The following is a 24,820-nucleotide window of genomic DNA, read 5'->3' as shown; positions in this document are numbered from 1 at the left end:
TAATTCAAGTGGCTAAAAGGCTCTCGGAGATGGACCAGGATCAGACTCCCACAGCTCCAGCACCGAAAAAGAAAACCCGAAGACCAAACAATGCGTACATTTTGGCAGGTGCCAAATGTTGTGAAGCCATTGAAGAAAGGAATGACATGATTTTGTGCAAGGTCTTTCAGAGGGTGGATCCTCTGTTCACAGATCCTTGTGATTCAAGAATCATTGGGTGCTTCAGAGTGAAATGGAGTGAGTGTGTCATGAAGCTGGTGCCAGAATGTGAACTCACAAAACAGGCCTTGATGATTGAGGAGCCATAGAAACAGACTAATGTTTTCATGACAGTCCTGCATGATTTTTAGGAGACATCCACACACGCAATTTAACCATCACAATGATTTTTTTTTTGGATTTTTTTGGAGGAATTTTGGAGGTGTGAAACAGTCTATTTGGTTTTAAGAAAACGTTACAAGTAAAAATTGCATTAAGATGGACATATTTTCCCAATCCATCCTTTTTACATGGCTAAAACACAGAATCTCCCATTCGCAAAACACATTTTGTATCATATTTTGCAAGTGTACACAGCTGTGTACACTTGCAAAATATGATACAAAATGTGTTTTGCGAATGGGAGATTCTGTGTTTTAGCCATGTAAAAAGGATGGATTGGGAAAATATGTCCATCTTAATGCAATTTTTACTTGTAATGTTTTCTTAAAACCAAATAGACTGTTTCACACCTACAGGAGTTTTCATAGGCCAGCCAAGGGAACTAATACCTTTTGCTCCATTTTCCTTGCTAATGATGCCTTTGTTTTCACAGATGAGCTTCACTGTTGTTGAGTTCACAGACAATGTTATTGAGGTTGTGCCATCTTCATGGCTTGAACACACTTCTGAGGTACGAGTCTTTTTTTTGTCGATACATAGCAAATATGTATGCTTACATATATGCCTATATACTTTTGATAGCATTATATATTATTTTTTTATTATATATATTTTTAGCATGGCATGGTCTGCTACTGGACGACACACAATGTGCGATCACATGTTGTGAAGTGCTGAGCACCAAATACAACTTGGGCCAAACATCCCGTTAAGAAAACCTGGTATGAAACAGGTGAGCTATCGCTGCAATGCACTACATAGAATATACTGAATTGTTCTCTCTATGGCAGCACTGGTTTTTTTTTTTTTGTGCTACTGACTAAAAGTAATTTTCCATAGATTTATACGCCAAAGCTGAACAGAAGTGTTTGCAATTGATGGAGTCCTCAAGTGTTGAGACAGAGGATGATGTGAACACTTTTGCAATAAGGCAGCGTAAGCGCCCAAGGAGGTTTGTCTCCGAATCCTCTGATGATGGTAAGCTCTCTTCACTAATGACATTAGTTACTCAATTCAGTGTTCATTTTCAAGTCATTTACAAGAAATTTACATTGCACATTGTATGGTCTTTCCTTCCAGATGATTCTGCTCCAGTGGTAGCAGCAACCAAGAAGCAACCCAAGACTCTGACTGTGCCTGGAAGCCCTGTGTGTAAGTTAACAGTTCCCAAGTCATCATTCATAGCTTGGAGCTAACATTCATGATGAATAACCGGTGCATATTATGTGACTGATCTGATGTTTGTGTGCTCTTTTCAGGTCGGCAGGACCCAATGCCCCTACCACCACAATGTAAGTGTTTTTCAATTTATTTGTAAATGTCTAATGTATTATCATAGGTTCTTCTTTTGCGAATACCATGTATAAGACACCCCAATAAATGACTTAAAGGAACAGTCCACCGTACTTCCATAATGAAATATGTTCTTCTCTGAATTGAGACGAGCTGATCCGTACCTCTCTGAGCTTTGTGCGACCTCCCAGTCAGTCAGACGCGCTGTTACTCCTGTTAGCAATGTAGCTAGGCTCAGCATGGCCAATGGTATTTTTTGGGGCTGTAGTTAGATGCGACCAAACTCTTCCACATTTTTCCTGTTTACATAGGTTTATATGACCAGTGACATGAAACAAAGTTCAGTTACACAAATTGAAACGTGGCGATTTTCTATGCTATGGAAAGTCCGCACTATAATGACAGGCGTACTAACACCTTCTGCGCGCTTCGACAGCGCATTGATACCTTCACTCCTGTTTTTTTTTCTCTCCCCCGCCCCCCCTAACTTCCGTCAATACAACCAACGTGACCACCAAGACAAGTAGCCTGCACTCCTTGGAACACAGTCTAGTCAGGAAGCATCAGGTTGTGGTGAGAGCTTGCAGAAAATTATAACAGAAAAGACTTTACGTGTGCTACAATGGAACATTTTCAAATGGAGGACATAGATGCTGAAGATTGGCTCGTGGCGGATCCGGAGCCATATCTATTTGAACCGGAATATACCGAGGTGGAGCTAGCCCGAATGGACCATGTGAGGGAAGAAACATATGAAGATGAACAGGCTGGCGCCATCATGAGGACACGGGCAAACAGCAGTTGGTGGTGCAAGTGTGACTGTTGTGAACAGATGCCGACTGAAATATACCCCTTTTCCACCAAATCAGTTCCAGGGCTGGTTCGGGGCCAGTGCTGGTGCTGGTTCACAACTCGTTCAACTTGCGAGCCAGCTGAGAACCAGTTTGCTTTTCCATAGCTCGCGGTGCTAAGGGAAGCCACGTCATTACGTCGTTGTATACGTCAGTTATGTCGCTACGTTTGCATAAACCTTGGTGCGAATATCGAAGCAAAAACAACACGGAAGAAGAAGCAGCAGCAACAACAACAATAATAATAATGGATGACTTCGCGTTTGTACAGCTGCTGCTTCTCGTCGCTTAAAAATGGCGATCTTTCGCGGTCTTGTTATTGTTGTTGGTCTTAACAACTCCGCCCCCCCTGCTGACGTAAGCGGTTCTTTCCTCTGGCCCAGCAAAGAGTTGGTGCTAGCCTGGAACCGTTTTTTCTGGCCCCAGAGCCAGTTCTTTGTCAGTGGAAACAGAAAACCCGGTTCCAAACTAAGCACTGGCCCCGAACCAGCCCTGGAACTGCTTTGGTGGAAAAGGGGCAATAGAGAGTTTGTCAGTGCGTTTACATGCACATAGAGAGAATCGAATTTCTGCCGTTGCTCGACTGAAATCGAAGTTCAAAATGCCATGTATACACCTTAATTCGGCTGAAATTGAACCGAACTTGATTTCTCGGAATCGAGCTACACGACCTAGATTATGCGATTTCTGCCGAGCTACTTAGTGCATGTATACCCTATCGAGCTAGTAGTCGAGCTACTTACTGCCCCTTCCGGAAGTGACGAGTGACGAGACCACAAGCGGGAAACACAACAGCCTCGGTCGGCATGAATCTTTTCTTTTTGTGGCATTGTTTGCACTGTTAAAATTTAGCTCACTTACTGTATCACCAAATACATCTGTACAGCTGTTGCATAGCTGTGAATTGTGTACATAAACAAGTCATTGTATTTGTGTGTATATATGTGTGTGTATGTTCAACATCTGAAGAATGTCAATAAAAACAAAACAATTGAACTTTCTGTGTGTTTATTAAGACACAAGTTAAATTGTAAGCAAAAAAAATATTTTTTGTAAGCAAAAAATGGACTTTAGAAAAATATACAATTGTGCAAAATAAGTTGTCTTACAAAACAGTGGTCTGCGCAGGACAGTTTGTAGCCATACAGTCTGTTAGAGCAAGCCTAACAGCTTGAACGCGGAACTGCCAGTGTTGCCAGATTTTAAGTGCATTTTGGTGGATTTGAACATGTTTTGGGCTGGAAAACGCCAGCAGTATCTGGCAACACGATAGCTCTTCTTCATGATGACAACCGGAAGTGTACCAACACGATGGGGCATGTAGCGCCACCTGTGGCTCGGGTGCACAATGCACCTCACACAATAGCTCGATTTCACAGTTGCATGTAGGATTGGATTTCTCTGGCACCCCTGCTGGGACCCTTTGCTCGATTACCGACAGTAGCTCGATTTGGATGTGCATGTAAACGTACTGTGTGCTGTGCTGAATGGGACCAGGTGCTACCATCTGTACATCTAGAAGACCCTACGCATTGTGTTGTGGCAACAGATGCGTTTGCAGCGATGATTCACCCGTCAGTTGTGAACTTTTTCTTCAGATGTGGCAAAGTCAATTGGAGGAAACAACACACGCTGAGTGGTCCTGATGGCCAGCTATCCCCAGAGTAAGTGCTCTCTGAAACCCTTGAACCATGTTTGTAATTTCACCGTTTGTCAGTAGGCCGGGCGGCACGGTGGTGTAGTGGTTAGCGCTGTCGCCTCACAGCAAGAAGGTCCTGGGTTCGAGCCCCGGGGCCGGCGAGGGCCTTCCTGTGTGGAGTTTGCATGTTCTCCCCGTGTCCGCATGGGTTTCCTCCAGGTGCTCCGGTTTCCCCCACAGTCCAAAGACATGCAGGTTAGGTTAACTGGTGACTCTAAATTGACCGTAGGTGTGAGTGTGAATGGTTGTCTGTGTCTATGTGTCAGCCCTGTGATGACCTGGCGACTTGTCCAGGGTGTACCCCGCCTTTCGCCCGTAGTCAGTTGGGATAGGCTCCAGCTTGCCTGCGACCCTGTAGAAGGATAAAGCTGCTAGAGATAATGTGATGTGATGTCAGTAGGCCTACATGTATTTATCATCTCCCTGTTTTCTTAGTCAACAAAGGTTGGTGTCCTACCGAATCGTGTTGGAATGGGGACTGCGCGGTGAAACCTTGGGTAGAGGACATCGCAAACCATTGGCGTCATGTGTCGTCGGGGCTATACGACAGCGATATCCCTCTGAGTCCAGTGTGTATCTTGGATTCCAAGAAGTGCACGAAGCTATGGATATGTAGAAACTGGACTGTGGTAACTGGGCTGTATCTGTGCTGGGCCCCTGACGTTTCTGATGCAGGTTCGCTTCTCGTTATTACATGCTTCAGACATACAGTATGTGGGACATTTGCACTGCAGCCTTTGCCAGTCTGTATATTGTAGACCTACCAACTTTTATGTGGCTTTGATAGTTAGCCAGAGCCTGTGTATTGCCATGTAATCACAGAAGTAGGATGACAACATTTCTGTATCTGTAAATATTATATGCAAATAAACTTGGAGCGTACCACACTGTTACTTTTCTTCTTTCCTACATCAGGTGGATATCATAGTAATTTTGACATGCAACATCCAGGCTCTTTCTGCTCAGTTTATCTTCAAACAAATATTTACCTCAGTAAACATGCCTGCCTGGAGAACATGTGGTCTGTAAGATATGTTCAAACCTACATGAAGTCTGACACTAAGCAAAAACAAAATTTATGACCATAACCAGATTGCCTGCATAACATTTACAATAATTTACACGAGCTTTATACACTTAGGTACATTTTGGACCTGGGTAGGCAAACCTCATAAGTGATATGAGAAAACAACCTCAGTCAACTCATATTATGATAAGAGTGTAATTTATTTACAGGTGTAAAAAATGGAGTTCAGGAGTATTCAAAAACAATAATAAATAAAATTTTTACAACATATGGGTGGAGAGATTGCAGCGGTATGGTGGAAAAAACCCTCACCCCAACTGATACTGGAATAATAAGAGGAGCGACCAATTACTGTATACCCCATGTCAGTTTTGCAGCAGACATTCTGAAAACGCTGAGAGAAAACCAAGTGCAGAGGAGAGGAGAAAACACACAGGCACACACACACAAAACAAAACAGCAAGTCAGTTACAGATGTCTTTCAATAATGTTTGTTGGCAGCTGAAACCCAGTTAGTCCTTCTTTGATGGGCCTTGGATTCTCGAGGTGTGTGATTTCTTGGCCTCCTCTTTGCTGGGCTTTAGTACTGGAGCAATGTTGGCAGGCAGTTGAGGTATTTGCAAATGAAATGACTTGTCCTTGGGTCGGACTGAGGGGTCAAGTCTTCTTTGAAGCACTCGTTCCATGAGATCATCTCTGAATGTCTGCGTTGTCTCCGCATATATTGGTCTTGAAATCCAATGACCCGTTTGCTTTTTGTGGACAACATTGGTTCTTGGGAGGCCTGAAATAAAAAACAATATGAACATAGGTGGTCAAAATACAGAAGGTTGTCACTTCTAAATGTATCCCATCACACATTTGTTGGGACTATGGTCTTGAGAGACCTGCAATTAAAAAAAATATATATATATATATATAAGTCAAAATATAGTACGTTATCGTTACTAAAATTATGATGTCACCCATTTTTGGGGACTATTTCCCAGGCATGTTTTCCTGAAAAGGTTGAAATAACACCGGTCAGTCATATCTGTAACATATGTGATGGTCATGATCCTGAAGGCAGATATGTGTTATTGCAGTTATTACACTATTTTAGTAGTGTAGTACTTGTGGTACCAGTGTACCCACCTCCTGCAGTTCTTGCTTGTTCCCGTTCTCTTGAGTGATTCTCATTGTGGTCCATGATTGCAAGCATAGTGCGTGCCTTCATTGCAGGGTATTCAAAATGAAGTCGCTTTGGGCAGTACTTCAAGAGTGCATTGTGAAACACCTCAAGTTGTCCTGAAACATAAAAAACAAAACAGAAGAAAGGCTCTAATGAGTTTGGGTAATATGTTTCAGGTTTATTTTCAGTATGTTGAAGGAATATCAATATGTTGAAGGAATATCAGTAATGTCTCCTATTTGCACTTTTAGGTTTTGCTTTACTTCGGCATTTCAGTTGTTGGCCCCAAGCGTCAGCCCCCCCAGGAGACTACCTTTGCACCTATTGTTGCTATAGGTGTGACCTCCTGTCAATAGGGGGTAAACTGCCCATCTCTTAATCCCCCCCAGCCGTTAACGGCCGTTCTCCTGTGCACAATAGATAGCCCTCACCCTGTGTCTATGTTCTCGTTAGTAGGTAGAACTGGAATTTTTCAAACCTGGTCTCATGATGTGGACATTTTCTGTGTTTCTCAGAAGTCTTTGTCTTTCCTTTGATGAATCATCCAAAGAATAACACCTGAATCAAGTTTGTCTATCAGAAACTAAGTCTGCAGAGTTTTATCAGTGGCACAAACTTACCACCAGGATTTACAGTGGAAAAAAGATAATGCATGGTTGTGGGTGATTTACAATGACTGTGCCATGACTATTATACTGTACATTAGTACTGGTCTATAATATACATGATACATTCAGTACTGTTATTGTGTGGTGGAGAACTCAAGATCCTAATCACAGTCATACCCATAACTTTCGCCATGTCACTATTTTGCCTTATTAAAATCTTAGATACACATACCTGTATGTTTGAACAGTGTCATCTGTTGAAGGTCTTTGAGGAAGCGAGTGTCCCTCATCATTGACTTCAGGACTTTGTAGGAAGGGGAATTCACTTTTAGCCACCTCTTGCTTCTTTGTTGCTGTGCAGACAACTCTTTGTGGAAACATCTGTATTCCATGCCATTGTCTTCCCAGCGGTGGACCCCAGTGATGTGGTGTAGGAGAGAAATCCATCGCCTGAGCAGCTCCTGACAACATAAGAGCAGAGGCAATTTTTGAACCATCTGAAGTACAACACAGTAGCCTTCCATGTGCAACAGCAAAGGGTTGCCGTGCATTACATCCGTGTCTAACTGGAATGTCAATACAGGTGTGTCTGTATGCTTGTTACCTTTGGATTTCCTTTGCAGGTGCAACAGCTCCACCACATGTGGTTGGCGACACTCCGGACCCAAGGAGCAAGATCTTTGTACTCCCTCCTGTTGGATGTCGCTACCATTTTCTTTTTAAATCCTGGACAATTACATAAAATCAATTGATAGAAATATGGATGTGCACCTACAGTGGTGCTTGAAAGTTTGTGAACCCTTTAGAATGTTCTATATTCTTGCATAAATATGACCTAAAACATCATCAGATTTTCACACAAATCCTAAAAGTAGATAAAGAGAACCCAGTTAAACAAATGAGACAAAAATATGAAACTTGGTTATTTATTTACTGAGGAAAATGATCCAATATTACATATCTGTGAGTGGCAAAAGTATGTGAACCTCTAGGATTAGCAGTTAATTTGAAGGTGAAATTAGAGTCAGGTGTTTTCAATCAATGGGACGACAACCAGGTGTGAGTGGGCACGCTGTTTTATTTACAGAACAGGAATCTGTCAAAGTCTGATTTTCTCAACACGTTTGTGGAAGTGTATCATGGCACGAACAAAGGAGATTTCTGAGGATCTCAGAAAAAGTGTTGTTGATGCTCATCAGGCTGGAAAAGGTTACAAAACCATCTCTAAAGAGTTTGGACTCCACCAATCCACAGTCAGACAGATTGTGTACAAATGGAGGAAATTCAAGACCATTGTTACCCTCCCCAGGAGTGGTCGACCAACAAAGATCACTCCAAGAGCAAGGTGTGTAATAGTCGGCGAGGCCACAAAACACCCCAGGGTAACTTCTAAGCAACTGAAGGCCTCTCTCACATTGGTTAATGTTCATGTCCATGAGTCCACCATCAGGAGAACACTGAACGACAATGGTGTGCATGGCAGGGTTGCAAGGAGAAAGCCACTGCTCTCCAAAAAGAATATTGCTGCTCATCTGCAGTTTGCTAAAGATCACGTGGACAAGCCAGAAGGCTATTGGAAAAATGTTCTGTGGACGGATGAGATCAAAATAGAACTTTTTGGTTTAAATGAGAAGCGTCATGTTTGGAGAAAGGAAAACACTGCATTCCAGCATAAGAACCTTATCCCATCTGTGAAACATGGTGATGGTAGTATCATTGTTTGGGCCTGTTTTGCTGCATCTGGGCCAGGACGGCTTGCCATCATTGATGGAACAATGAATTCTGAATTATATCAGTGAATTCTAAAGGAAAATGTCAGGACATCTGTCCATGAACTGAATCTCAAGAGAAGATGGGTCATGCAGCAAGACAATGACCCTAAGCACACAAGTCATTCTACTGAAGAATGGTTAAAGAAGAATAAAGTTAATGTTTTGGAATGGCCAAGTCAAAGTCCTGACCTTAATCCAATTGAAATGTTGTGGAAGGACCTGAAGCAAGCAGTTCATGTGAGGAAACCCACCAACATCCCAAAGTTGAACCTGTTCTGTACAGAAGAATGGGCTAAAATTCCTCCAAGCTGGTGTGCAGGACTGATCAACAGTTACCAGAAACCTTTAGCTGCAGTTATTGCTGCACAATGGGGTCACACCAGATAGTGAAAGCAAAGGTTCACATACTTTTGCCACTCACAGATATGTAATATTGGATCATTTTCCTCAATAAATAAATAAACAAATATAATATTTTTGTCTCATTTGTTTAACTGGGTTCTCTTTATCTACTTTTAGGACTTGGGTGACAATCTGATGATGTTTTAGGTCATATTTATGCAAAAATATAGAAAATTCTAAAGGGTTCACAAACTTTCAAGCACCACTGTATTTCTTTCAGTGTTTGCCTTTTCATTACATTGACTGGAGTGCCCCCCCTTTTCGACCACATGTGATGCATACTGATGTTTCAGCATCATTTCAGTCTGTCTGACATTTGTCATTTGTGTAATCTTTTGCTAAAAAAGACATCTCAATGAAATTGAAAAAAAAAATCATTGAGAGTGCACCACACACATTCTGCAGCCTACTACATTCCTCAAGGAAACACTGTTAAAACATAATTACAAGACAATAATAGATAGTAGATATAGACTAACAGAAAACTAACCTTTTGCTACATGTCATGGGTCAAATTGATGGATGATGTTAGGATACTCCTCTCTCATAATTTTTCAGATGGAGGGATGCCGGTCAGTGGTGACCACTGTTACATCGATGCCCTCATTCAGGATGTTGTCCAGTCCTTTCCTGAAACCCAATGGTTCCATCGCAGCAGAACTTGAGGCCTGGGACACCTGTGGAGCACAAATGTATGGATGAGGGAATCTGAAATGTAATTTATCCGTTGGTTACAGAGTTGTATGACAGGTGTTGCAGAACTGACCATGTTTTTGTGATAATTCACAGTCTTACCTGCATTAGCTCAAACACCAGAATCTGCTTCGTTGAGTCATCCATGAAAGAGTATGTGTTGTATTTGCTGGAATGCCCGGTGGCTGTCACTTCTGCCATCACCACATAGCTGCACTCCCTCACCATCCTCTAATTGGCAGATTAGTCTTGCTTTGATGATGTCCTCCTGTGTTATGTATGCTTGTTCAATTGCTGGGAGCAGGTAAGTGTTCTGAATCACATTGTACCATGATTTGTGGGGCAACTGCAGGTTGAGAAGTCCTGCCCAGTCAGCAATATCGGTGTATGTTGCACCAGTGAAGACAATTGCAGCTTGTGTCAATAAGTTATTTTCTGGCATCCCACGTACTTCGGGACATGACTCCCATTTTCCCACATGGCCACTGTCGCATTGCCATTTTATTTTTATTCTGCTGCCACAGCGCGATACAGTTTGCTGGAGGTCACACATCACAGAACGGCATTCTGGGCATCTTTGGAACAGCTCCATGAGCTTGGACTCGTTCACGATCCACTTCCTTTCCCTCCATCCTCTGGGTTGTCCAGGGAGGCTTGAGGAACTTCCTGTGGTGGAGGTTGAGGGGCTGCTATCTGGCACATAGCTGCTGTCTGCAGGATCAAGAGCAGTCTCAGAGGTCATGCTGACATCAAAGTCCGATGTTGCACTCATGTCCATCGCTGTTGCTCCAATGAGGTGTGGTTCCTGATGAAGACAAATAAAAATATGCCTCATTACTGTTACAAAGAGTAATATTTCAGTAGTAGTATTTCAGTTACATAAGTCACAACATTCATAGGCATAAAGTTCCATTGACAAGACAACAAGCAAAGATTGTAAAGCAGTGAAGGCATAGCCTACTATACCAACCATCGCTTACCTTTCCAACATTAATTTCAAACAAAGCAACTTCAAATATTACTGTAACTTCAGGCACATCAAGGCATTTACATGCATCCACACTTCTATTCATCCCAACACAAGCTTTTCCCCACACTTATCAGTGTATTCCACAGTCACTCACAACCAGTGATGGGAATAACGGCGTTGAAATAAACGCCGTTACTAACGGCGTTACTTTTTTCAGTAACGGGTAATCCAACGAGTTACTTCATCTATCGTTGTAACGCCGTTACCGGTACCAACACGCCATTACTGCGCGTTACTGAACCAACCTACTCGTTTTGAAACTGGCATCTCACTCAACTCGCATACAGGCATGATATTTTTTTTCTCCCTTTGGTAAAGGCTGGATACGTTAGGATGATTGGCTAAAGCAGAGTGAGATTTCATGTTGAGCCAAACAGAGACACCCGGTGGGCGGCTATCACACAAACCCAGCACACAGTCGTAGCGCGCACACACACACACACAATGTCAGATGGGATGGCGAGTCCCGAGTCGAAGACAACGTTTTCAAGGTGGAAGTATAGGCAGTATTTTAACCTCGTCGAGGTAAAAGGTAAAAACGTACATGTTATGTGCACATTGTGTCTAAGACCAAAGACTTTGTCCACTTCAAATGTAAGCAACTCGAATTTAATGAAGCATCTCTCGACGGCACACGCTTCTGTTAAGCTAGTGGCCACCGGCATGCCCCATGATAAAGGCAAGCTAGCTAACAACGAAGGCCACGGCGACGGAGCCACGCCAGCCAAGCAGCAAAGGCTGGATTTTTCTGCTTCGGCTACCCCAAAACTTACTACACAGAAAGAACTCAATGAAATGATAGGGAGGTATGTGGTTGAAAACATGCTGCCATTGTCAACAGTTGACTCGGACTCCTTTAGAGCCCTTATAGGGAAAATTCCAAGGAGAGCTGGAGCCGGTCCGCCGTGCAGAAAGACTTTTTCTAAATATATTGATGCAGAGTATGTTAAAATGAACGTCGAGCTCAAAAAAGAATTTGAACAGTTGGAATACGTCTCTACTACTGCAGACATATGGACTGCACATAATAAAAGCTATCTTGGCGTTACTGCACACTGGATACATTCAGAAACCATGGAACGAAGGAAAGCTGCCTTGGCATGTAGGCGATTCAAGGGCCGTCATACCCATGACAGTATCGCGTCTGAGCTTGATAATATTCACTCATCTTATGGCATTTCCCACAAAATAACATCCACTGTCACAGATAACGGCTCTAATTTCGTCAAGGCCTTCAAAAAGTATCAGCCAGTTGAGGAGGATGACTCGGAGGATGAGGAGGACGAGGTGACTTTTATGAACATTCATGATGTCTTGCAAAATAGTGTTGGAGGTGATGATGACGATGATGCTGTGATTACTTTGCCACCACATCAGAGGTGTGCATCACACACATTAAACCTCGTTTCATGTAATGATGTTGATAAGTGGATTTCGACCAGTCCAGAAACAAAAGCAGTATACAGAAGTGCTACGACGAAATGCACAGCCTTATGGAACAAGGCTAGCCGATCTACAGTGGCTGCAGAGACCGTGGATGATGTTATTGCAAGGAAGCTGGTAGTCCCTTGCACTACGAGATGGAACTCTTTTTATGATGCCCTTGCTCGAATCTGTGAGATCCCAATAGTTGAGCTGAACACCATATCTTCCAAGTTCGGCTTGAAAGCCATTACAGAAAGAGAGTATCAGTTCCTCAGGGAGTACTGCACGACAATGAAGCCACTAACAGTAGCCCTGGACATTCTTCAGGGAGAGGACAACTGTTATCATGGCACTCTCTTACCCACTCTGGAGACACTGATGTTGAAGACCATGGAGCTGAAGGGTGGCCTGCAAATTCTCGTTGACCTTCCAGAGGCAATTGTTACGGTGAGAACGACTATTTATTTTTGAGTAAGCTAAATACATTGATACCTAATGAAAAAATGTTATTTTGTTTGTATTATGTGTATGTATTATTGCATATAATTGTGCTCATCATGTCTTGTGTGTGCGTGTGTGTAGACAGTCAGTATAATATGTTCTTTGTATTATATGTAATTTCAGGCAATTAAAACAAGATTTGCGGAGGTGCTGGAGAGCGAGAACGCTATCTTGGCTGCTGTGACTCTGCCCAGGTTTAAATTACGTTGGCTGCGGACACAAGAGAAGAAGGACAAGGCTAAGGCAAGTCTGCTCGCTGAACGCCGTAAAAGTGCTCGAGAGGAAGACCAGCAGACAGGTACTACCAGCACACCAACACATACTGACTCAACCATAGAGGACGAGTTCTTTGCCTTTGATGATGAGGATGCCACTGCTGCTACTGCTGAAAGTCAAGTTGCAGATTATTTCAAATCAGCAGCACAAGGGATGGACTCTCTTCATGGATTTCCACTGATAAAGACAGTTTCACTCAAATACAATGCAGCCACTCCATCCAGTGCTCCCGTAGAGAGACTTTTTAGCCTGGGAAAGCTCGTCTTCACTCCAAAGAGAAACAGACTCTCTGACCTTAAGTTTGAAAAGCTTCTACTTTTAAGATACAATCACTGGTTTAATAGCTAAAATGGTGAGATGACTGGGTTGGCTGGGTGGATGACTGATCGCATGCATGCATGGATGGATGTGTGTTGAGAATGGATAGATAGGTGAATGGAATGAAGCTATAGGATTCAAAGGTGAATTTGTTTTTTGAAAAAAGTCTGTAATGGAAATTTCTAATAAACACTTCAGAACGCTTAACAGTTGTCTTTTCAGTCATTTATTATAGTAGATCATATAAAGATATAAAATAGGAAAGGAAAGAGAAGAATAGAAGAAGACACCACTTCTGATGATGCCGAGAGTACGCGCACTCTGAGTTGTGTTTTAGGAATGTTATCTATTATACTCTGAAAGCATTCGCTCACTGCTTGTGTCTTCACGTGATTGGCTCAAGATTTTCTATGAAGCTTTGTTAGAGCGTGCACCTGGCGTGCGGGTGGATGCGTAGTTATGAGAACTCAGGCACCCTGCTTATCACCACCAAGGTCAGGAAAGGTGGTTACATCATGAGAAGATGCAAGCTAGGATGAACTCAAGCACCCTGCTCATTACCACCAAGGCCACAGAAAAGCGATTACAACATAGGAAAAAACATCTTTCTCAGTATAGGCCACTTGAGCTCAACACACAGAAACACAGAGAATAATAATGTTCATCCATTAAAAATTCCCTCACATTCCCCCCTTTTTATCCTATAGGATAAATTACTAAAAGGAAAGAAAAGAACTGTACACAGTTTCAGTGATAAGAGTTCTCAGAGAGATTCGACTTAACACGTCATTGAGTGTACAGGGATAATGCTAAGGCTGTTTTTATAAGACATAAACATCTTAAATGAATGCTAGCAAGCCATATACATAGATCAGGAATAATAGAACAGGAAACAATGATAATGAAAGTGTTTTAAGTCAGGACTAGTTTCATGTCAACTGTGCTGATGTCATCGAACGGTGGGTTATAGTCTTCGTGTGGGTTTGGAGGCCAGTCAGGCAAGTCATCGGAGTCTATTTTCACCATCTGGTAACCGATATTTGTCAGCTGCCTCTGAAACACAGACATACAACATTGACAGAAAACAGGGAGCAAACATAGCATCACAATCACTAAGCCCAGGACCGGTATGGTGGATAGAATTAGAGTCTTCCATCCACTGAACTAACACGATCAGCTGTCTTCAACTCCTCCATGTTCATCTGCTCGTAATTGTTCAGCAACCTTGCGCATCTTGTTCAGTGCCTCAATGATGTTACCGAGTTAACCCTTGCCCTTCTTGACGTGTATTGGTGCTCAGAGGGCGGGCACGCCCTATCAGCCCTCGTCCCACCTCACCGGGACTTGGAGGAAACTCAAAACCCTAAGACTTATCTATCAGCTAGACACTGAAATACTCTTCCCTATTGAGGGTGCGTGCGTGATTGATGTGATACTCGCACTGTTCCATGCAGTGATGCCTTTCTTCCTCACGAGCTTTAGTCAGCATCTGGTCACTCAGGCCTTCCTTTTCCTCCTGCTCAGCTGGTTCAGGAACCCTCCTGCAGCGGCTAGCGTGGATCCACGTCACTCTGCCTGTGACTTTCACTGCCGTTGGGGTCGTGAGCAGGACCTGGAATGGGCCATTCCACCGTGGCTTGTTCCACTTGGTTCGTCGGAAGTCCTTTACCACGATCCAATCCCCTGGTTGTAGATCGTGCAGAGATCCCTCAGCGGGTTTGGGAAGTGCTTCTTTTACCTGTTTGTGGATAGATTTCAAAGCAGAGGACAACGTTGCACAGTAATTCAACATTGCATCATCACACAGTGTGGTGTCCAGCAGTGTTCCTTGAGCTGGCCCTATCCCCGTGTTGGGTACTCGTCCAAACAGAATTTCGAATGGGCTTAACCCATGTTTAGGCCTAGTTTGCATCCTCATTTGTGTGAGTACTACAGGGAGGACCTTTGTCCATCCTAGCCCTGTTTCTGCACAAGCTTTGCTTAGTTTATTTTTAAGGGACCCATTTTCCCTCTCTAAGTGTCAGTTCAATCAAGTCCATTTGGAGGTGATCAAATGGTTTGTCTGGTATTGGGTGTGCTGCTTGAGTTAGTCTGATACCTTGACCTGCATTATGTTGTGCACATATCAAGCATTGCTTGCAAAATTTCGCAGCATAATTTGAAAACCCCTTTGTGAACCATCTCTTTGTTACTTCTGCTACCATCCCCCCTTTTGACACATGGGTCAGCCCATGTGCCAATTTTGCATAGAAAGGGAACATGTATTTTGGTAGACAGGGACGGCCCGAGGGACAAACCCAGACCGAGTTTGCAAGGATACAGCCTGCCTGTTTCCATACTCGTCTCTCGTCCTGGGTGGCAGTGCTCTGAAGGTCCACTAGCTGTAAACAAGGGGTAGAAACCTGAGGAAAGGCAAGGTTAGAGGGTGAACTGAAAGCCGAGGCTGCACACTTAGCTGCCACGTTCGCCCTGGCATTCCCTTGAGACACAAGATCAGTATTGTTAGTATGGGCAGCACACTTACACACAGCAATGGCTCTAGGGAGTAGAACAGCATCCAACAACTCAGAGACCAGTTTATGATGTGCAATGGGAGATCCTGTGCTAGTGAGAAAATTTCTGTGTTTCCAAATAGTGCCAAAATCGTGCACAACGCCAAACGTGTACCTACTGTCCGTAAAAATATTGACAGATCACCCTGCAGCCAATTTGCATGTCTTGATAAGGGAACAGAGCTCTGCGGCCTGTGCTGACAGGTTTGAGGGCAGACACGCCTTGAGGACCTCGTGATCTGAGACTATGGCAAAACCTACTTTGTTCTTTCCCGTCTCTGGGTCTCTGGAGGCTGAACCATCCACATAGAGGATCATGTCTGGATTTTCCAAAGGGTCACTCTTTAAGTCTGCCCTGGGGGAACAAAAATCGTTAGTGAGAGCTACACAGTTATGTGGCTCTCCATCGTCCTCTGTAGGGAGAAGAGAGGCAGGATTCAGAACAGTACAACGTTTCACAGTGATGTTAGGCATATCAAGTGACTGTGTTATACTTCAACCATCTCTGTGCTGACAAATGTGACATCTTTTTTTTTTTTTTTTCCCCAACAGAAGTAGGGAGACAGCATGTGGGACCAAAAGGGTGAGGTTAGAATACCCCACAATATTTCTGGAGGCAGTTACCACCTTTTCAGCTGCAGCAACTGCACGCAGGCAAACAGGAAGTCCAGCCGCCACTGGATCCAGCCTGCTGGAGAAGTAGGCTACAGGTCTCAATCTATCCCCGTGTTTCTGCAAAAGAACAGAGGTCATAAAACCCTTCTTTTCATCTACAGTTTGAACAAATGGTTTATTGGGGTCAGGCAGTCCCAACGTGGGTGTGGCCTGCAGAGTACTCTTTAGGGACGTCAGGCGTGTGCGGGACAGCCGCAGCATTGACTGCTTGCAGATCTTGGACAAACCTCCACTCATCGGGTTGGGACGGTTTTCTTCCTTCTTAACTGGAAAAATAGGAGTGCGCACTGGAAAGTCCTGGCAAGGGACAATTACATCTGCCTTCAGCAACGAATCAAAGACCAGTTTTATACCTGCAATTGCTTCTGGTTTGAGTGGCTACTGGGTCTGTTTAGGCCTGAAATCTGATTTGGGGGTGATCACCACTGGTTCAGCATTCTTTATTAGGCCCACATCATGTTTACCCTTCGCCCAAATGGAATTTGGAACTCCCGCCAATTTGGGGTGCACCTCTGCTGGAGTTATGCCTGTGGAAACAGAGACAAACAGGCCAGTATGGCCGAGGTCCCCAGGACCCTGGTCATCAGTGGCTAATATTACGCTGCGCTTAACATACACACACATAGCATGACTTTGTTTGTAGACCCCAAGCCTTTGACAAAACAACACACTAGGGTCCTCTGGGACCATTCATTGCCATCGACTGCACACTTCCTGACCCATTTCCCCACGTCTTTCCAATGGGCAGCTCGTGGCCTTGGTAATGAGACATGGGATATAGAATTAATGATGTCAAAGAAATCATGTTGGCAGCAGCCGACCTCAAAGTCCTCTGACACAAGGCCGTGTATAACATGTTTGAGAACACTGCGATGAACATTGATGCAGCTGTTTGGACAACGAGTAAAATGGACCTGCACAGCGCAATAATGTTTAGACCAATACATAGTTTGAGGGTCAATCTTTCACGTGCATGGGGGTCTGCAAACCAAGTCTTTTCAAACTCTACATCTTGCCCTTGGTGAACATGTGCTGTGCAATGCAGATCTTCCTCTTTCATATAATCTGTGTCAACTGATGAGGTGTTCAAGTGTGCGAGCTGTACAAGGTGTTTTGGAGTTTGTGTGAGTTGATCTGAGCAGAGCTGCCAGACATACAAATACAGGGGGCTTCCAAACCCATACTGCACACCGCACATTTCACTTACTTCAATAGTTAGTCCATCTGGAGTGGATGTGAGATTTACTTCTAATTTGCACATTAAATCACGTGCTAACAAATTTACTGGACATGTATGTGAGATGAGGAATGAGTGGGACGTAACTATTCCTCCCTCGCTTTTACACGGGAGGTTGACTGAGAAAGTTTCGGTTACAGGTCGTCCTGAGATGCCCATCGTCTGAATAGAATTTGAGCTGAGCGGTGGGTCTACTGGAAGTACCACATGTTGTATCACTGAGTGTCCTGCTCCAGAATCTACTAAAAAGGCTAACACATGCCCACACACAGTGAGGGGCATACAAGGGAGTTTAGAAAAAGGAGTAGTTGTGTATTTTAACAAACTTAATGCAACTTCAGGTGTATTTATTTGGACTGGTGTATCGGGCGTTTCTGTGTAGTCTTGCTGTTGCATGCAAGTGCTGCTACTAATGTGTTTAATGTTATGTGAATGCTCCTGTCTATGTGTATGTGTATCATCAGGTGTGTGTGTGTTACCTCCCCTGTTCTCTGTGTGGGGCCCGTTCCCAGAGTCTGCCCATCAGTCTGCTTTGCTGTACTCCTCACAGGGCCTCTGCCTGCTACTGTGGAGACAATCTCGAGCAATGTGTCCCTTCTGATTGCAGTTGTAGCAGGTTGCACCTTTTATCCAGGACGAGTCACTCCAGGTTGTCCTGTCTCGGCCCCTACTTCGACCTCTTCCTCCTCTTGTTCCTTTTTCTCCAGGCTGAACAGTTATTGCCAGCCGCGCTCCAGTCTGGTGTAGTCATTCGCTGGTCAGCTTCCGGCCACTCTTTGGAAACCTTGTTCCAATCTATACCCATCTTGGTCATGATTAGGCAGCGAAGTTCATGGGTGGTCGGTCGGAATTTTCTGCAAAATATCAACAGTTCGTTACCAAATCTCTTTCCTCCTACCTCTCTCACATTGGGAAGAGAAGCCATGCTTTCCTTGATATCAGCTGTCATCCAGGGTCTGTGGACTAAAAGCACGCCATCAGCTCCAGCCACTTCCACCATTGGAAGATGAAGAACTTCAGACTTTAGGTTACAGCCTTGTGGACCCACTGGTGAGCACGTGGTCAGGTCCAGGAGAGTATCTTTTCCATCGCTGTATGCAAGACCGGATCTCGTGTGTGATGGAGAAGCGCTGAGAGGCGCTGATGCTGGAGGCGGCTGGTAGGCTGGGAGAGATTCCAGAGGCTCAATTTTTTCCTTCGTCTCAACTTCTACCCTTCTCTGTGGGTGAGGCGCTTGTGGGAATGATGCTCCGCCTTGCTGAGGAGGCAGTGTGTGTCGGGGTGGTGGGGCAGACTCCAGGTCAGGGTCCATCTGAAATTTCAAACACTGAGAAGAGGGTGAGAGCCCTGCCTGTTATTTCTCTCTTTTGTACTCTCTCTTAAGTGTTTCTTCTTTCCATGCAGAAAACGCCCTCCAGTCCCCTAAGAACTTAACATTATCTGCAGACTCTTCTTTTTCCTTCTGTTTCAACTTTTCTTCTAACTGTCCTATCTGCCTGGGACTAAAACTGCCCTTTTCAGGGAATTCTAAGTCCTTTACCCATATATCAAACTGTGCCAAATAATCCTCGCCATACGAGGTTTTCATAAACTGGATGTTTGGGCTGTCATAGGAACAGCCAATTCTTATTATAGCACATGTAGCTTCACACTTACTTGCTTTTTCTTTTTTTCCCCTAACTTACTGTTTCTGTTCCTCATTGTACACTGTTATATCAATAGGTTATGACAACAATGGCTGAGTTTTTTTTTTTTTTCAGAATCACAAGAAGAGCAAGTTGGACTATGTCCAAAAATGCAACACAATAATCTTTTAGGTGTGTTCTTATTAGTAAACAATTTATCTGACATTTGCCTTAAACCAAAGTAGGTATCATTTAACACAACAACCTCAAAGACAACTCGCGCATGTGTACAAAATCTGTTTCTCTGTTTCAGAATTTGGAGGAGGACAGTACTCTGTTAATTCATCAATATTTTGCGTGCACACCGGTGTGTCTTTGCGTTTTCGCGATCGAACCTCTCTATCCCGTTCCCCAGACGGGCCAGTTGTTCACACAGAACAAAGGGAGCAAGATTCAATTCCCACGAATCGCTGAACGTGAATCCGTCGAAACACGCACCCGTACTTCCCCTCCTCAAGTAGGCGAGCGATTACCCAGTCGTCACTTAGGCGGATAATTCTCTAACACAACCCAATAAACTACTCGCAGTTTATTGTCTCAAAATTGTGTTTTATCCGTTGTCTGCAAACATATTGATGGTACCACAGTTTAGCAGTCCTCCTGGGCTCGGACAAACTTCTGTCCGTCTCTTATATCAGTCTTCCTTGACTGGGACAATCTCTGTCCATCTCTTATATCATTCTTTAAATACTAGGACAAATCTCGGTCCATTTCTTGTATCATTCTTTAAATACTGTTTCCACTAATTTCTTTACACAAGAATGCAAAGTTATCACTTACTGGTTCGGTGAGCCCTGATGGCCTGGTCGCTCGTCCGAGTTCTCAGCTCCGCACCGTAGCCTTGGGAGTGTTCCGTCGTCCGAGGATCAGACGCATAGGGCCCACCCAGGGACGCCAAATTGTAATGGAAATTTCTAATAAACACTTCAGAACGCTTAACAGTTGTCTTTTCAGTCATTTATTATAGTAGATCATATAAAGATATAAAATAGGAAAGGAAAGAGAAGAATAGAAGAAGACACCACTTCTGATGATGCCGAGAGTACGCGCACTCTGAGTTGTGTTTTAGGAATGTTATCTATTATACTCTGAAAGCATTCGCTCACTGCTTGTGTCTTCACGTGATTGGCTCAAGATTTTCTATGAAGCTTTGTTAGAGCGTGCACCTGGCGTGCGGGTGGATGCGTAGTTATGAGAACTCAGGCGCCCTGCTTATCACCACCAAGGTCAGGAAAGGTGGTTACATCATGAGAAGATGCAAGCTAGGATGAACTCAAGCACCCTGCTCATTACCACCAAGGCCACAGAAAAGCGATTACAACATAGGAAAAAACATCTCTCAGTATAGGCCACTTGAGCTCAACACACAGAAACACAGAGAATAATAATGTTCATCCATTAAAAATTCCCTCACAAGTCATATACATTTTCAGTACAATTTTAAAAGCACTTCTGTTAAACTGTTTACTTTTCTTTTTAAGAACATACTTGGAGCACTGTATGTCCACCTCTTGTCTTAAGTTGTATGCGAGTTTAAAGCAATTTGTGCAAAAGAGCACTATACAAATTCCAAAGACCTACTTTTCTAGGATGTCAAACCTTATGATCAGTACTCTATCAACTTAATCCCCATTCATGGCTTTTATTTTCAGCATGCTATTTTGATTTGTGAATACTTACAATTTACTGATAAAGTAAATGTTTGAGGTAGAGCATGGATGGGTACACAGTGAAAACACTGATACTGTTAAACTGTTTATGTTTGTGAAGAAGAACATACTTGAAGTACAGTATGCCTACTAGTGGTCTGAAGCTGCAAACTTTTTTCTTTTTTTTAAAATTATTTTTGATTTGGAGCACAGCGAGTTTGAAGTACTTTTCGTATTCTTAAACTGTTTCCTTTAGTGAAGAAAAAAATAAGTTGGAAGTATATGTCCACCAGTTGTCTGAAACTGTGAAAGTTTGTTTTAATTTGCAGCATGTCAAGTGTAAAACATGTCATATTGTTTAACTGCTTACATTTGTAAAGAAAGAAAATGCTTGAAGTTCAGTTGTAATTGTGGTGTGTTGAGGTGCAATAAATTAAAACCTCTGTATGGGTATCTGTTGTTTGCTGCTTTACTCCAAATTACTCCAAATTATTTGACATTTTTTAACGTAAAAAAGTAACGCATTAGTTACTTTCCTGGGTAACTAGTTACTTTTATAGTGAAGTAACTCAGTTACTAACTCAGTTACTTTTTTGGGTAAGTAACTAGTAACTGTAACTAATTACTTTTTCAAAGTAATGTGCCCAACACTGCTCACAACTAATTCCACTTACATATCTACATACATACATACATACATACATACATACATACATACATACATACATACATACATGCAGTGCACATTGTAACTTTGCAGGAAAAAAAGTTAAATAGTTTCCTTGTATTTTATGATGCTCATCTATAGCAGAACTTATAGGTCACTCACCTCATATATAAGGCTTTTTCGTGGACTATGGGTGGTGGCCATCGTTGTCAATGAAGATGCAGTGTCCTAGTAAGGAAACACATTAAAATATAAATATAGGTCGCAAGTCAATTATACCGCCATATAAAACATGAAGATTTATTAGCTTACTGATTGCTTTGTCCACATGGGAGCCAGGACAGCTCTTTTGGGAGGACGTGCGTGTGAAGGACTGGCTAGCTGGACAGGCAAGGGTGCTCGGAATGTAGATGTTGTCTCCTCAGCTTTTTGCTTCTGGGGGTTGAATGAGGAACACCCTCAAAAAAGGTTTCCTCTGGTTCAGGCAGATCATGCTGTGCATCACTTGACTCTTCCTGTATAACACTGACAACACAGACAGATTACAAGTTTACTCTTTTCCAATACAACATAAAGCACTACAACGCTTGTCAGTTTTTACATTTATCAAAGTCAGTAAGTTTTGTCACAGGGCATTATATAGACAGACAGTATCTACATTTTATGCCTCACCAGCGATAAGCCTCCCCCTCCCCCCTGCACCGTCAGTCACTGATCGCCCACCTACTGTATACGACAAGAAGTAGGCTACCCTACCAGTACATTGCCATGAACTATACACACACACACACACTAGTTGCCTGAGACTAAAGTTTGCTCAATATTCAGGCTCTGCAGTATGGTGCTGTAGATACACAGCATTTATGGTCAATTGAGGGAAATCTTTTTTTCAACATCATAACGGATCGAAACATCAAAAACACAAACCTCCCCCTCCCCCCTGCACCATCGGGATTGAAACGTCAAAAACACAAACCTAACATATGAATGCAACATACGGTACATCATCAGATAACACCGTCAGACAATACAAAAGTACATCGTTAGACAAGCACAAAAACATCACACAAAGTGGCACGGTGAAGTTAGGCTACTTCTTTGTTATACCTTAGCTAAGTTACAGTATGTGCCTCAATCAGTAAATTCTTATAGCAAGTCTCAGAAGTGTAATGATTTTGTAGTGAAGTTATCTGTGCTAACCGGACTCACCTACAGTAGGATAGGCTAGCTAATGCCACTTCCAAAAACAATAAGGTGCAAAAAAGACACTTACAGTGTTGAGCGATGAGTCACTGCATTGGATGCGTAATTTCTGAATTGACGGTGTTGCCGTGTCATTCAGTCGTTTTCCAGTTGCTGTGTAGTCTTCATCTATGAAATGTTCGGAGCAAACTCTCCAGGTCTTCACAACGTCCAGCGGTGTTGAGGGATCCAACTGTAAAGCAGCTAGCCAAACTTTCCGCCGTTTGTAATAAGTTGGAATGTTGTGAAACATCACGGGACTGTAAACCCTCGGCTTGTTGCCACAACCCGGCACGATGCATGTAATAACCATTGTTTTTTAGCGGCTCAGTTTGGCTCGCAAACAGATGATTCCTCGACTAACCTCTGACTATTACTGACCACAACACTGATGTTTCCAGTCACATTGGCTGTGTATTGACGGAAGTCAGGGGGGCGGGGGAGAGGGGGAAAACAGGAGTGAAGGTATCAATGCGCTGGCGAAGCACGCAGAAGGTGTTAGTACGCCTGTCATTATAGTGCGGACTTTCCATAGCATAGAAAATCGCCATGTTTCAATTTGTGTAACTGAACTTTGTTTCATGTCACTGGTCAAATAAACCTATGTAAACAGGAAAAACGTGGAAGAGTTTGGTCGCATCTAACTACAGCCCCAAAAAATACCATTGGCCATGCTGAGCCTAGCTACATTGCTAACAGGAGTAACAGCGCGTCTGACTGACTGGGAGGTCGCACAAAGCTCGGAGAGGTACGGATCAGCTCGTCTCAATTCAGAGAAGAACATATTTCATTATGGAAGTACGGTGGACTGTTCCTTTAACATCCATATGCACCATCTTTTCAGGGTCAACACCAGCTGGGACTGGAGCCAGTCCTCACCACCCTAGCCCAAGTCCTGTTGACCCTGTTCAAGGTACAGTTGCTTTCAAGTTCCCATTTACAGATTTTGGAATACAAAATCATGAATAGGAAAACTAATATTTTATTTTTGAAAACTTCAGCCAGCAGCTGGGCGCGACACCCAATTCAGTCAGCCAGGCACCTCACTGGAAACCTCTTCTGACTCTGTTCAAGGTACAGTTGCTTTCAAGTTCCCATTAACAGATGTTGGAATACAAAATCATGAACAGGAAAACTAATTTTCTTTTTGAAAACTTCAGCCAGCAGCCGGGCGCTTCATGACGGACAGGGTGTCTCGGCTATCGCAGCCATGTTTGAGAGAAGTAAGTACTTTTATACACACTTAACTAGTTCACTCACTCAGGAAAGTACATTATAAATTACAACTTCCATCACATTTGTCCCCATAGTCACAGAGGCCCACATGAGTCGCTTGATGCGGAGGATCGAGGCTAGGTTTGACAAGATCGAGTCATTAGTGGAGACCAACGCCCCGACACACACGCCTCAACTCCAGCAAGAAGATGTGGTGTTGGCTAAACCATGCAGCACGGTGATGGAGCTGCTGGAGTTGGATAGGAGTCTGGAACAACCAGACAAGAGGAACAAGATGGTAATTCGCCCTGTCATATATATTAGTATATAATGTGTGTGTGTGTGTGTGTGTATTGTATAAGCTTGCTACAGTAATTTTCATTGTATAATTATTATTATTTTTATTTTTTTACAGCAACATTTTCTTGAAACTGTCGGAGGGCAGGTTTAG

General features: G+C 43.2%; 1 protein-coding gene across 1 annotated transcript; it reads left to right on the top strand.

The window, feature by feature from the left end:
- Positions 1 to 29: 29 nt before the first annotated feature.
- On the top strand, positions 30 to 24,820 carry LOC132868814 (uncharacterized). Its single transcript, XM_060902017.1, has 8 exons — positions 30 to 108; positions 1,222 to 1,359; positions 1,462 to 1,533; positions 1,641 to 1,673; positions 23,999 to 24,067; positions 24,315 to 24,377; positions 24,465 to 24,667; positions 24,785 to 24,820. Exons 1-8 carry the CDS (start codon positions 30 to 32, stop codon positions 24,818 to 24,820), a joined length of 693 nt encoding a protein of 230 aa, XP_060758000.1.

The sequence above is a fragment of the Neoarius graeffei genome, chromosome 2 (assembly GCF_027579695.1).
Source record: "Neoarius graeffei isolate fNeoGra1 chromosome 2, fNeoGra1.pri, whole genome shotgun sequence".
Lineage (NCBI taxonomy): Eukaryota > Metazoa > Chordata > Actinopteri > Siluriformes > Ariidae > Neoarius > Neoarius graeffei.
The sequence above is the reverse complement of the archived record's forward strand: the minus strand, read 5'-3'. Positions and strand labels throughout refer to the sequence as shown.

Bases quoted from the DNA above. Each gene is read 5' to 3' on its own strand.
- LOC132868814 (XM_060902017.1), top strand. From the start codon at position 30: ATGGACCAGGATCAGACTCCCACAGCTCCAGCACCGAAAAAGAAAACC. The intron at 1,534-1,640 runs GTAAGTTAACAG...TGCTCTTTTCAG, and splicing joins TGTGCCTGGAAGCCCTGTGT to GTCGGCAGGACCCAATGCCC. The intron at 1,674-23,998 runs GTAAGTGTTTTT...CCATCTTTTCAG, and splicing joins AATGCCCCTACCACCACAAT to GGTCAACACCAGCTGGGACT.